Source organism: Gallinula chloropus (genome assembly GCF_964237585.1).
Source record: "Gallinula chloropus genome assembly, chromosome: 29".
Lineage (NCBI taxonomy): Eukaryota > Metazoa > Chordata > Aves > Gruiformes > Rallidae > Gallinula > Gallinula chloropus.
Window position 1 is genome coordinate 3395530 of NC_140114.1, and position 13702 is coordinate 3409231.

At 51.5% G+C, this 13702-nt stretch overlaps 1 protein-coding gene across 1 annotated transcript; it reads left to right on the forward strand.

Moving 5' to 3' along the window:
- Positions 1-7427: 7427 nt before the first annotated feature.
- On the forward strand, positions 7428-12027 carry LOC311202157 (tektin-3-like; the record flags this gene model as incomplete). Its single annotated transcript, XM_084276699.1, has 7 exons — positions 7428-7985; positions 8488-8571; positions 9501-9571; positions 9705-9848; positions 10978-11200; positions 11449-11603; positions 11781-12027. The coding sequence occupies 7 exons, from the start codon at positions 7428-7430 to the stop codon at positions 12025-12027; spliced, it is 1482 nt and encodes a 493-aa protein (XP_084132825.1).
- Between the last annotated feature and the right edge of the window lie 1675 nt (positions 12028-13702).

Consider the following 13702-nt stretch of genomic DNA (forward strand, 5'->3'; position numbering starts at 1 on the left):
GGGTAAAAAGTAGGTAGCAGGGGGAAAAATGTCCTGCACAGTCCTCTATTTATTAATGGACTAAAGCTACTGAATCCCATCAGCAGGAGCTCATTTTGTCCTTGATATTAAATCTCTCTGTGTGCTCCATCTGCCCCAGTCTGCAGCTCTGGCCTCACTGCTGGAGCTCTACATGCAAATGATTTTATGGGTATGAACTGTTGCCCTAAGCTCAGAAGGATTATTCACAGCTACAAAGTCAAGCATGCAGATACACACACACAGGTATTTTCAAACCAGACAGGAAGTTCCAGGACAGGATTCTCATTGCCCTGGTTGCTGGTAGGGTTGGTACTTAACAGCAATCATGCCTAAGAACACAGCTGTATTCAGTATCACCCTTTCTGGAACAATCAACAGTCTGAAGCCAAACACAACCGTTATATTGCCTACTTTATCCTCTTCTTAGAAACAGGAATATTCTTTTACTGAGATCAGCTGCTTTCATGTGAGCAAAATAGCCCATACACAAAAAAAAAAAAAAAAAAGCCAATCTAGCTCTAAAGACACTGGAAGTTGCAATAATCCTTCTTTTCCAAAGTAGTTTACTCTGATGCTTCAGTGTTTCTCATCTCGCTGTCACTACAACAAACACACTCATTTTTCATCTTAGAATCCTCACAACACACCCCCTCCTTTCTGAGCTTACGAGCAGCACAACACAAACAGACCTTTTCCTTTTATTTTTTTCCTCACTTCAAGTATAGGTTCTCTTCTGGTATTCCAAATCCATCCATATCTCTGTCTAATATCCAAATCACTTTGCAATGCCAAGAGCAAGCCCGCATATGCGCTCTCTGTCCAGTTCTCATTTCTGGGACAAAACAACAGCACCTGAAATAGAGTAGGATATTTCAAGGTCCAATTTTCTGGCCATTTTCACCACTGACCAAGTGATACTGGGGACACCACACATTACAATACCATTTTAATCTATCCCTAGGCAGGGGCATCCCTCCAGATTTACTCCAGTTCTTTAAGATGCTTCCAAAGGGACAACAGAGAAAAACTTTCTTGCAAGAAGTGAAACTCATCTTGGTACCAAAAAACTATTTCCTAAACCAAAGTTTCTTAGGCCAGAATTCCAAACTTTCAGATAGAAACCCAGGGATCTCTTCCCTGCGTTACCAATACAGCGTGTAGAAACAAAGCCATGCTGCTGCTGGATCTCTCTCTGACACGACTTACGCAGAGCTTAAGCAAAGAAGAACTCACACTGCCTCCTGAAAAGCCTTGCTTTCCCCCATTTCTGTCCCTGTTAAGTGGACAATTCTACTTTATAGCTACCATGGCTTCCCCTGGGGCAAGCCTTGAGGTTTCTGGGATCACACAGCCATTTTCAATTCAGGTCACCAGCACAAGTTTCCCAAAAGAGACAAGGCTCAGCTGGACAGGCTCATCTTGTGGATTTGCTTGAAACAGCAGAATTTTGAACGCTGTGGAATTTGGTAGCAGTTACCCCAGGCGTAACTTCCTCACTGTCCTTTATAGCCCAGGCTTAGGTGTTCCCTCCCAGGGGTGACAAGTAACATGATTTGGAGAGGTGAACACGATCGACATCTGCATGTGCCCCTTTCTTGGGATTACCAAATTTAGGGGTGTCAGCTTTGACAGTCAAGAGAACTGGTTCACCTGGGCTGCTCTGCAGCCACTGTCACCACCTCTGTCCGGCGGGTCTCAGCGTTGCTCTGCAGTCGCTGTCACTCCCTGCAGCAGCTCTCCAGCACACAGGACGTTTCAAAGATCACACCAGAGCTCAGGAATTGGGACGGTTGCCCATCAATGCTGGTTTTCATCTCCCCCACAGTGCTCTGTCCAGATCCTTGCCCCCAGTTTGTGATTCCTCCCTCCCAGCCTGCAGCCCACCAGGAAATGTCTCTTTCCCTCTCTGTCTCTGCTGCCTGGTCTTCTTCTTTCACTCCTCACCTCTCTGGCCCAGAGACACTGGCTGATGTTGTCTCTCCCTGACTGCCTGTCTGTCCCTCCTGGTCCCTGTCTGTCTGTCCTGCAGCCTGTTGCTCTGTTTCCCTCTCTCCACACGTCTCTCTCCTGCTCCCTGCCCTTCTCTGTTTTCTGTCAATCCTTTCTCCTCCCCTCCGCCTCTTCTCTCTCCGTGTCCCCCCGTCCTGCTCTCTGGCCTGGCCTGTGTCACCCAGTCCCTCTGCCCTCCTCCTGGCCCTGCTGCTCCTCTGGGCTGCTGCTCAGCACCAGTTTTCTTCAGGCACCTGCTCTCCACAGCCCCTCCATCTCCTTTCTGATCTCTGCCTCTGCTGCCATCTCTCCCAGCTTTTCCCTCCTTCCTCCTCCCTCAGCTTCCTGCCCATCTTTCAACCCGTCCCTCTGTCTATCTGCTGTCCCTCTTGGGCAGGGGCCGCCCTGGGGAGGCAGCCATGGGGCCTGCGGGGGCAGGGCCGGCCTGGGGGACGGTGTCCCATAACGGTCCCACTGCAGGAAGCAGCAGCCCCGCTGTGTGATGGGAGCTGTGGGCCAGAGGCTGCTGGGCGGCCATAATAGTTCCTGGGCATGGTGGGAGTCAGAGAGCAGAGGCTGCTGGGCGGCCATGGTGGTTCCTGGGGCATTGTGGGAACTGTAGGCCTGGGTCATGGGGCTACTGGGCGGCCATGGGGGTCTGGCCAGGCCCAGTCTCTGCTCCAGCTGCGACCAAGCTGAGCTGAAGGCTGGGGTCCCCGTGAGGCAGCAAGGCCCTTGGCCAAGCGCAGGGGCTTCTGCTGCCTGCTGGAGCTCCCTGCATGGGCAAGATCCAGGCAGCCAGGAGAGATTCCTGTCAGGAGCTGCCTGACAGATCCAGGCTGCTGCTGGGCAGGGGCAGAGCTGAACACTCCTTCTGCAAGGGCTGGGCCAGGGCTTTCAGGCCCAGTCAGCCCAGCCAGGGCTGGCAGGCAGAAGCCAGCGCTTCACTGCAGGCCTTGTTCTGAGGGCCATGGACATCAGCATGGGAATTGTTTCTGAGACAGGCATCAGCCTGGATCCTTGGGCTCTGCTGCCTCTCAGCCCGAATGCAGCAAACCCCTGAGATGTGTGCTGTGTGCTCCGGGCAAAAGGGAGTTTTAAACAATTCCAGTTCATTCCAGTCTCAGTGTCCTCACTCTTCAAATACTGCTTTCAGGTCACATCTGAATTTGCATGGCTTTAGTTTCCATTTTTGTTTCTGATGCTCTTTTATGTTTCATGGTTCACATACCTTGAGAGCAGAAATTTTACACCCGCTAAATAAAGCAGGTGGTGACTAGGGCTGAATCGAGCACTGCCACCTGGAAAAGGTTGGTAGGAGAATTGCCCTTCCACCATGATTCTTCACTGACAGACAATACTTGTGAAGATCTATCAGTCCGCTTGCGTGTATTTCAATTCCATGTGATGCACTACTATCCTACGGCACTGCTTCTACTGTGAGTTCCACAGAGTACCATACAGGATGTTCCAGAAAAGTCTCTGCTGCTCCCTTTACAAAATACACCTATCATTCCATCAAAAGAGTATCACCCATCCAGCTTCAGCACCTTTCGCTTCTGGAACACCCTCAGTCCCTGTACTTCAGTGCACGGAGCTCATTCTGCCTGTGGTTCAGTTCTGGAACTCTGGGCTCTGTTGCCTTATGGGATCCAAAGACTCTGCCGAACAAGGACGTCAGCATTCCTCCTCTTCAGACCCTCCCAGGATGCCACAGCTCTTTAAGAACTTCCAGTTACAGGCTGTGCGCAAACCTCCAGGCTGGATGTTCAGGCAGCCAGACTGACAAAATAATCTATCCTGATTCCCCTGATGTTTATGATTTCCTATGAGCTACTCTGAAAAACGCTAGTCATGCAGTAAAAGTAGATCCAGCATTCTGCTGCTCCTTTAAATTGAATTATTTTAGGATAATACTAATCTGAGACTGCTTTTTTTAGAGGCAAAGAGCCAAAATCTTAACGCAGCTAACACTGAATAACAGCAAAAGTTCCTTGTGTCTCTTTCCTCCTGTACACCTTTAGAAGAGCTAAAATTAAAAAGTAATATATAAAAAAGCACCTGCTGATTTCCACTATTTCCCAGTTCTGTGCATGAAAAATCAGCTGTCTGCCAGATGTCAGCCTGGTACTAACCCCAGTTAACTGTGACATAACAAATGAAGAGGTTCTATCTACAAAGTGCATTCAATAAAGTGCAGTTTGGAGCTAAACCTCAGCGTGCAAAGAAAAAACAACTGGTTCTATTAGCCTGAAGGCGATTTCCACTTTCTCTGAGTCAGAAAGTATTTGGTAAAAAAAACCCCAAACAACAAAAAGCCACCTGCTGCAAATCCAGACCTCTGTAGGGACAGAATAACCTCAAATCTACCTCACGTTTTACCCCCCCCAAAAAACTGCAGTGCAGCTGCACTAGTCCTCAGGAATTGCCTCTAGGTGTGTATTAGTGTGGTGGTTTAGCCCTGGCTGGAGGCCAGACGCCCTCCAAAGTCAGTCTATTACTTCCCTTCTTAGTTGGACAGGGGAGAAAATATATATTAAGAGGTTCAGGAGACAAAATAAGGACAGGGAGAGATCATTCTGTCAGCAATGACATGGGCAAAACAGACTCAACACAAAGTGAAGAAGAGAGAAACTACCTACTTTATTACACTACAGTACAAAGAACAGTGAAGAAACCGGCGTTGGGAGCACGACCGGATCTTAAAACAAACGCAACCAGATCTTAAAACACTTTCCCCCCACCCCTCCATTCTTAGCAGACTTCACTCTAGTCATCATTTCACTCCCTTCTTCCCCCGATCGCAGCACAGGGGGGCAGGGACTGGGAGATGGGGCTTCGGTCAGTCCCTTGCAAGTTGGTTTCCTTCTCAGCCAGGGGGGAGGGCATTCATTCCACACCCTCCCCCTGCTGCACCGTGGGGTCTCACCCACAGGAGATCGTCCTCCACGAACTTCTCCAACATGAATCCTTTCCCCAGGGCTTTACCTATTCACCTGTTGCCCTGGCGTGGGTCACTGCTATGGGTGCAGTCACAAATCACAATGTCTCTCAGTCCCAGTCCTCTGTGGGGTCACCAGCCTCCCCCAGCAAACCTGTTCGGGTTCAAATCTCTCTCTCATCTCTGTGTCCCTGTTTCTCCTCATGGCTGCAAGTGCTGGCAGGGGCTTGTAACAATGTAGGGTCACAGCATCTCCTCTATGTCTCCACCTGCTCCATCCAGCGTGGAGCCCCTCCACGGGCTGCAGGTGGGGGCTCGGCCTTTTCCATGGGTTTTTCCAGGGGCTGCAGGGGCATCTTTCTCTCCAGCACCAGGGCTGCCTCCTCCCCTGCCCTTTCCCGGCCTTGGTGTCTGTGCAGCTCGTTACATCTTCTCACTCCCGTGGCAAAATGCAGCTGCTTTTGGGTTGTTTTCTCCTCTATGTGATTCTCAGAGGCGCTCAACTGTCTCTCGGGCCACAACTTTGGCCTTGAATTGCTCGTTGTTTATAGTTTAGGCTGGCAGAAAAGTCTTATCTGCTGCTTAAAGAAACCGTCTCAGCAGCACAGCCTCACCAAACTGACACAGCTACTTTATGTCCTTGAGAGTCAGTTTTTCTGTTGCAAGGGGATAAACAATGTATCAGTGGTGGATGCCATCCCGCCCTCGAATCCTTGTTCCCAGAGATAGTGTGAGACTGTCACAAGTAAGTCCTTTGTTATGAAAAAGAAAGAAAAAGACACCGACTCTCGTGTCCTTCACAAGCCGTTAGTTCCCAGAGCTGCTTCCCATAACTACACTGCATAACTACACTACCTGTATATCGTGATCCTGGACCCTCACATCAACTGTGATTCATAACAGCTCAGTTACAGAGGTTAACATAGTTTAACTGCCTACTGGTTTGATTAACAAATTGATTATACAAGGTTTATTACAACTACCACAACTAATACACCCAGTGAACTTTGGGCCTGGCCTTGGTGTCTGCGCAGCTGGTTGCTTCTTCTCGGTCCCTTCTCTGGTGGCAAAATGCCTCTGCCTGCAGGTTGTTTTGTGTCTGAGCTCAAATGGTCGCTGCTTGGGGACAAACTGTGTGTTTTGGTTTAGTGTGGCAAGTTTCTGGCAGAGGAGGGAGGGCTGCAGGGGTGGCTTCTGCAAGCAGCAGCTAGAAGCTTGCCCTAGGCCCGACAGAGTCACCACCAGCTGACTGAGGGCCGGACCTGACGCTGATCAAGGCCCAGCACACGAGTCATATCCCGAGCCTCTGTAAATCATATTTAAGAGGGAAAACAGCGCAAGCAGCTGCTTTTTGCCAACAGAGAAGAGAGTGAGATGTGAGAAACTGTGCAGACACCAAGGCCAGTGAAGGACAGGGGCAGGAGGTACTCCAGGCACTGGAGAGAGAGAGATCGATCCCCTTGCAGCATGTGGAGAAGACGTTGTTCAAGTGAAATCAAAGCATGTTAAACTTTGTACACATGAAACACATTGAGTTACAGTTTATGTCAGAGCTTTGGCAACAGAGGCATGGCTTTCCTAAGCAGGGCAACTCTGTGTGTGTGTGTCCATGGAAAGCAGGAGTGGCGGGACAGGGTGCCTTTTCTCCATGTAAAGCCTAGAATAACTGGGAAAGGGCCCTCCCCAGGAACCATTCCTGATGTCACTGGGTTACTGGGGCATGATGCCATGGTGCTGCACAAGGCTGTGCCATGGTGGAGCTCTTGGGGATGCTGGGAACCTCCTCACCTGTGGTGCTGGCACCAACACCCTGGTGTAGTGCCCAGCGAGGTCTCTGCTTGGCCACGGGCTGGCCCAGGGCCAGCAGTGCTGGCAAACAGGTTGCCCAGTGAGGATCCTGGTTTGCCCAGGGCTTGCACTGGGATGCTGTACTGGGTTGCCCATTAAGGGCACTGGGGATTGTCCAGGGAAAGGATGAAGTGGCCCAGAAAAGGCATTAGGTTACATGGAATCTGCAGTGGGTTGCCCATTGAGGGCACTGGGTTCCTATCAGAGAATCTCTCCAGTCAGAAGGGCCCCATAAGGCTTCATGAGTACAACTGCCTGCTCCTTACAAGACAACCAAAGACTAAACCATATCACTAACAGCTGCCCAACAGCTGTACCTGCTTGCCCAGCGAGGGAAAGAAGTGGTGCAGGAGAGGAACTAGGATGTCACAGGAAGGTATTTTCTTGCCCAGGGGTCTCACTGGGTTGCCAGTGGAGAGCCCTGGGTTGCACAATGGCCGCATCCTGTTGCCCTGGCAGCTGCAGGGAGTGTTCCAGGGAACAATCGGGTTGCTGAGCACCCTGCGCCCGTGGCAACGGCCCACTGCTCCTGTGTCACTGAGGGCACCGGGCCCCTGGCAGTGCTGCCACAGAGCTCGGCAGTGCAACAGCGAGTTCAGCATCTCCACGAGCACTCCAAAACCCCAGAATGGAGCTGCTCGGCTCTCCCTTGAGGACTACATACACCCACCCAAGATCAACACCCCGCAACTTTCTGCCTCCTATCAGCACAGCCTCCAGCCTTCAGAATCGCTTCCCTTCCTCCCCCTTGCCTAACAGCTTCAGCTCCCCCTGGATGCCCAGAGTGGCCAAACCCACTGTGGGTCCCTCTTCCAAAAGCTCTCAGAGGCTAACCCCCAGAGAGGCACTTCCTCCCATCTCCCACCAAACAGCCCTCTTCACCAGGTACACCTCTGGTGACTGGTACAGGTCCAACCTGACCAACTACAACAGGTCAGAGACTGTCCGGCACACTGCAGAGTGTCTGACAGCTGACAGCTCCCGCTTGATGCAAGATAAATACCAACAGACACGGAAAACCCAGGGAGAAACCACCAAAACACTGGGACAGCGTGTCAATGACATCATATTTTGGAAGTCAGAGCTGCGCCACGAGCAGGAGATGATGATCGAGGAGACCAACGCTCTGGCAGACATGAAGGGCCGGCTGGAGAGAGCCTTGGCCAACACGGAGGCCCCTCTCCAGGTAAGCGTTCTGTCCCGGGGGCTGCAAGCTGTAGCCTGCTGCCGACACATCTGCAGCTGTTCAAATGTCTCAGTAAGCTTCATTGCAGCTCTGGAACAGCTGAGTTACAAAAGTTGGTAACAAAGAAATGCCTTGATACCTGCTGCATCCCCTGTCAGCACACGCTGAGCACATCAGAGCAGCACTTGGTGAAGCCAATGTTTTCAGAAGCGCTCTACCCAAAGCCCCAGCTCAGAAGACAAAAGCCCAGGTCTTCCTATGAGGCCCTGGCGAGGTCAGAGTCGAGCCTGACCCTGAGCTGGGCTGGCACCAGGGCCACATGTGCTCCCTCATGGTGCTGCAATGCTGCCATGGCAGCTCAGCAACTCGCTGCTGATGCCCTGGGCCCTTTTCTCCCCTGCTGTCACCTCTGTGCCCACCTTTCTTCCTTTAATTGATGTGGGGACCATCCCTATCTGGAAGCCTGTCCCTGCAGCCAGCAGTGACGGTGTGTCCCCAACAGGTCACTCAGGAGTGTCTGCTTCATCGGGAGAAGCGGATGGGCATCGACCTGGTCTGTGATGATGTGGAGAAACAGCTCTTTGTGGTAAGTCTGGCAATGCAGATCAGGCATTCCAGGGACTTGTACCTAAGCTGCTCTAAGAGGCTTTTGCAGCCCTGTTCCCTCACTGGCTCCTGGTGAGGCGGGATGGTCACATCCAGAGAGGAGTTGTCAATGGCTGGATGTCCAGAGGGAGATGTGTGACAAGTGGTGTCCCCCAGGGGTCTGTACTGGGACCGGCATTAATTAATATCTTCATCAATGCCATTGACAAGGAGGCCGCAGCAGGACTGCTGCTCTGTTTGCTTAGGCAATGTATTTAACCGCAATCCTAAAACCATGCCCCCCTCTGCCTGCCTTGTATAGCCTGCTGTAAGCTCTTGCAAGCAGGGCAAGAGCTGGCAGGACAGATGGGATCCTAACGCAGGGAATGGCAAAATACAGTCGCTGCAAAGGCATTGTGGAACTGGGAAGGGAATTGTAGCCCTGGGAGTGTGAAGCCACCACTCCCTTGGAACAGTTTTTCTTACAAGTTGGGCTTTAAACTATGAAAAGATGAAAATGTATTTTGGGAAAATAATCCGAGCTGCCACGTCCATAACGGCTGTTTGGCTTTTCAGTATTTGGGACCCATTCTGGGTGTCCTTTTCAGCTGGCTCCCGCAGGCAGGAGGGCTGGAAAATGACTGGGTTTGAGTACGAACCACCTGGGGCATCAGAAATGGGAGGGATGTGTGCTGAAGGGAGCTGAAAGCAAGAGATGCCTTCCTTTGGTGGAGCTGAATGTTGTGAGAAATGGTGGGGACTGGCACCAAAGTCAAGGCCACCTGCTCTTGTCCCACATGGATCAGGTTTCTCCTGGGGAGGAAAGCATTTTGGAAGCCAACAGGGCAAATGCTGATGGGGAATGGGGATGAGTGTGCACAGGGCAATTGAGCCCAGATGCTGATGGGCTGGTGTTTTGCCTCTGCCCAGGAACTGGACATCATCAGGTCATGCCGAGAGAGGATGCGACGGCACCTGGAGCAGGCAGAAGCCCAGCTGGCGTAAGGAGGAGCTCCTTATCCCCTGCTGTGGGGCTGTTATGAGCTGCCCAAGGGGTGCTGCAGGGAAGCAGCGTGGGGAGGAAAGCGTTGCACCCCTCCATCCCCTGTGACGGTGGCTGTTTGTGTGTTGAAGGTCCAACAGGCTGGCCCAGCACGATGTGGAGAGAGACCTGGCCAACAAGCAGGCAGCTCACCGCATCGACGAGCAGTGCCACCAGCTGAGGAACAGCTCTACCGGCATCAGCTACTTCCGAGGGGTCGAGCGCGTGGATGCCACGTGAGTGCCCGCCGGGCTTCCCGTCCCCAGCATGCGCGGTGCCTGTCCCTGGCAGGGAGCTGCTCTTCCCCAGCTCGCTGTAAGCACGTGTGTCTCTGCATGGCACGTCCATCCCGCTGGGAGACCCCCGCCTCAGAGGGGACCTTTGGCTCCGCTCCCCATAAAGGGAGAGCAACTCCTGGCTTGGAGCAGGATGCCGAACATCGGGCGGGCAAAACCGACTCCCACCCAGGTCAGCATTCTGTCAGGGCTCAGAGATCAGCCTGGAAACGAATGCAGCCCAGCACCTCTGCACAGCTCATGCAAACACACATTTGATGTCTGTTTCCAAGATGTCTCAGTGCTTGCCTGAGTGCTCGTCATTGATGTCAAGTCTGTGGGGTTCACCCCTGCATACAGAGGGCCTGGCAGTGAGCCAAAATGACACAGAAGATAAAGAGACCATGGTCCTAGGGTAGAGTTCAGCTGCTTTTGGGGGTCAGGAATTCAGCTTGGGCGTGGCAGTAAAGGAACGGTGACCTGAACCAGCTCTTGCAGAGAGATGCCCAGAGTGGCAAAGGGCTGAGGAGTAAATCCGCTCATGCAGGCGCATGCGGTTTGTGGAGGGGCAGAGATTGATTCCATTTTTCTGATGTTTGAATAATTATCTGTAGTAGAGCTTGGACATATTTAGCCAGGCAAATGAATTGTGAAGGATTGATGCTAAAATTCAGAGGGGGGTAAAATGTGTGGCAGATCAGCATGTTTGAAGTGGACCTTCTGTGGTCTCTAAAGTCTTTTGCTGACCTTGTTCTGGGCTGCTGCACAGGCGTGAACTTCCTCATGAATACAGACAGGGAATTGACTATTATCTAGTGCTCATCTGGTTTAGTATCAAGCTGAGGTCTGAAAAAATCTCTGTTTTCCTGGGGGAATTTGGTTTGTCCGAGCTTTTGTAAGTGTCCCAGTTTTCTCTATGACTATGTCATGGTTTGATTAGCATATTAATCCAGTGGTGTCCAGATGTCTCCCTTCCCCACGGCCAAATGATTTACCCTACTTTCAGTCCCTGCTGCTCCCTGGCAGGGTCTGTGCCCTCAGCAGCATGGGCTTAGCAGGAACCTCTCCTTTCCTCCCCGCTGTCTGCCAGGATCTCAGTGCCGGAGTCATGGGCCAAGTTCACAGACAAGAACATCCTGCGCTCCCAGAGCGAACGGGCAGCCTCTGCCCAGCTGCGGGACAGCATTGAGAACCTGCTGGTGGGGACAGACAATGAGATGCGACAGCAGTTCCACTGCGTGAACTGCGCCTTCACCCACCGCATCGCAGAGATGGCTGATGCCAAGAGGAAGATTCAGGCCCAGCTGAGCAAGGTAGCCTGAAGCTCTCCCTTTGGCTGGGACACTGCTCGGAAACCTCTGCTGTGACAGCAAGGGCAGAGAGAGGCTTTTCCCTCAAGAGACACAGCTGATGGATCTGTGCCTCTGTTTGTGGCCGAGCGACAGGAGTCTGAGCCCATGTATCCAACTTGGGGTTTATTGCAGACAGAGGGAAAGGGAAATGATGTGGTCACTTGAGAATCTAGTTTTTAACTGATGCACACGTGTCTCTCTCCTGGCAGACACTGCAGGAAATCTTCCACCTGGAGAGGAGCATCGAAGCCATTCAAAAAGCCATTCGGGACAAAGGGTTTCCCTTGAAAGTGGCTCAGACCCGGCTGGACAAACGCATCCGCAGACCAAAGATGGAGCTGTGCCGGGACCCTGCCCAGCTCCGGTAAGTGCCCAGAGTGCCCAGCAGCAGCCTGTGAGGCAACCCTGAACCTCACACCTCCTGGAAGCCTGACATGGGCATGAGGCTATGTGAAGCCGCTCAAAGACATTTGACTCCCAACCCCTGGGCCTGTTCATCCCTCTGAGGGGACTGTTAACAGGGTGTTTTGTTGTTTTCCAGCCTTGTCAACGAGGTCTGTGAACTTGATGAGACAATCCAGAGCCTTCAGCAGCGGCTGAGAGACAGCGAGGACGTGCTGCAAAGGCTGGTTCATAACAAGTCTGTCTTGGAGCACGACCTGGTGGTGAAATCCAACTCCCTCTTCATTGACCAGGAGAAGTGCCTGGCGATGCGCAAGACCTGTCCCAGCACAGTGCGGCTGCTGGGTTATGTTCAGGCTGGGCTCAGCTGCACTCACAGCAACTGAGATATTCCCAGTTTGGTTCAAATGCCTTCCCAGTTTTCTGAAGATGGTTTGACAATAAATGATTAGACTATGTGTGTTACACAGTCTACCAGGAGTATTTGTTTTCCCCTTTACTTTTTCCCTTTCCACTGCTCTTTCCCAGTGTGCCTGAAAGGAGCTGAAAATACCCCAGCAGTGACTGAGAGTAAATGCAGCCACAGGTGTTGATCCCTACCCTTTCAGGCTGCGATTTTAGGAGTAGGTGTGATGTGGAAAAAGCACCAAGGGAAGTCAAGCTAGTTGTGAGAGTACTTAGCTGTTGCCATCCCTAATAGATTTTAATGCTGCAGCAGAAGAAACACAGAATCACAGAATCACAAGGTTGGAAGAGACCTTTGAAGATCATCAAGTCCCACCATTCCCATCCTATGCTAAACCAGAACCCTAAGTACCTCATCTACCCTTTTTTTGAACACATCCAAGGATGGTGACTCAACCCCCTCCCTGGGCAGCATGTTCCAATATCCAATCTGACCCTGCCCTGGCACAGCTTCATGCCATTTTCCCTTGTTCTATCTTCTGTCACCTGGCTGAAGGGACCATCGCCCACCTCTCTACAATCTCCCTTCAGGTAGTTGTAGGTGGTGATAAGGTCTCCCCTCAGCCTACTTCTCTCCAATCTAAACATCCCCAGTGTTATCGTGGGTTTCCCAGTCACCAGTCGGAAACCAGTTAATTCAGTTACAAAGTTAATTTTATTAATTTAGCAGGCGGCAATTAAGCAAACAGCGCTGGGCGGCCAGAGCGTCTCAGCTCTACCAACGGCACGCACCGTCCCTTTCCGAATTCAGGTTTTCATAGTCCTTTAGTTCCGGGTCCCGATTGTTTCACTGAGGCTTATTCTGCACATGCACCAGTTGTTGTTAGGGGGTCGTCTTCTACCTTCTAGTGGTCGATGGGATGAAGTTGCTCCTCTTCCTCACTTGTCCCTTAGTTGACCCCTCTCCCATATTTGGTCATCTTTAACAGCAAGCTCATTCATTGGCTACTTAATTTCTATGGTTTCCACTTCTAAGTGACCTATAACTCAGTTCTGTGCTTCGTTAGCAACTAACAATATACGTTACACAATCATTCTTACAAAATCAGAACGTTACAACCTGTTTCAAGGTACATGTGGTTTACTGAACAAAGGCTCATCTATCACAATTCTCCTTGTGGCTGGTTCTCCACTCATCATGTCTGAGATGCCTTGATGTGTGGGTGTTGTGCTGGAACCTTTTCTCATGGTTTCACCCCAGCCCAGAGCCGAGCACCACGCAGTCGCTCTCTCTCTAAGAGGGGATGTGTGGGGGGGAATTGGGGGTGGGGGGAAAGGAAGGGAAAAGGAAACCAAAGAAACCCTAAACTTTGTGGGCTGGTATAAGGACAGTTTACTGGGACAGCAGAGAGAGAAACAACTACAGGACTTTGTGGTAAATACACACAACTGCTGATGCACAATGCAATTTCTCACTGAACCCCACAGCTCTGGCCACCCTGAAAACACGTGTGTCCTGGAGCTGAGTTCTCCTGCCCCCACCACACTCTCTTTATGGTGTGATCTTGCCACGACGGAGAGAGACGGGACACAGCTTGATGCAGCAAGAGTCGGTTTATTGCACAGAACCATTCCTTTTTATATGCTCTGCAGACA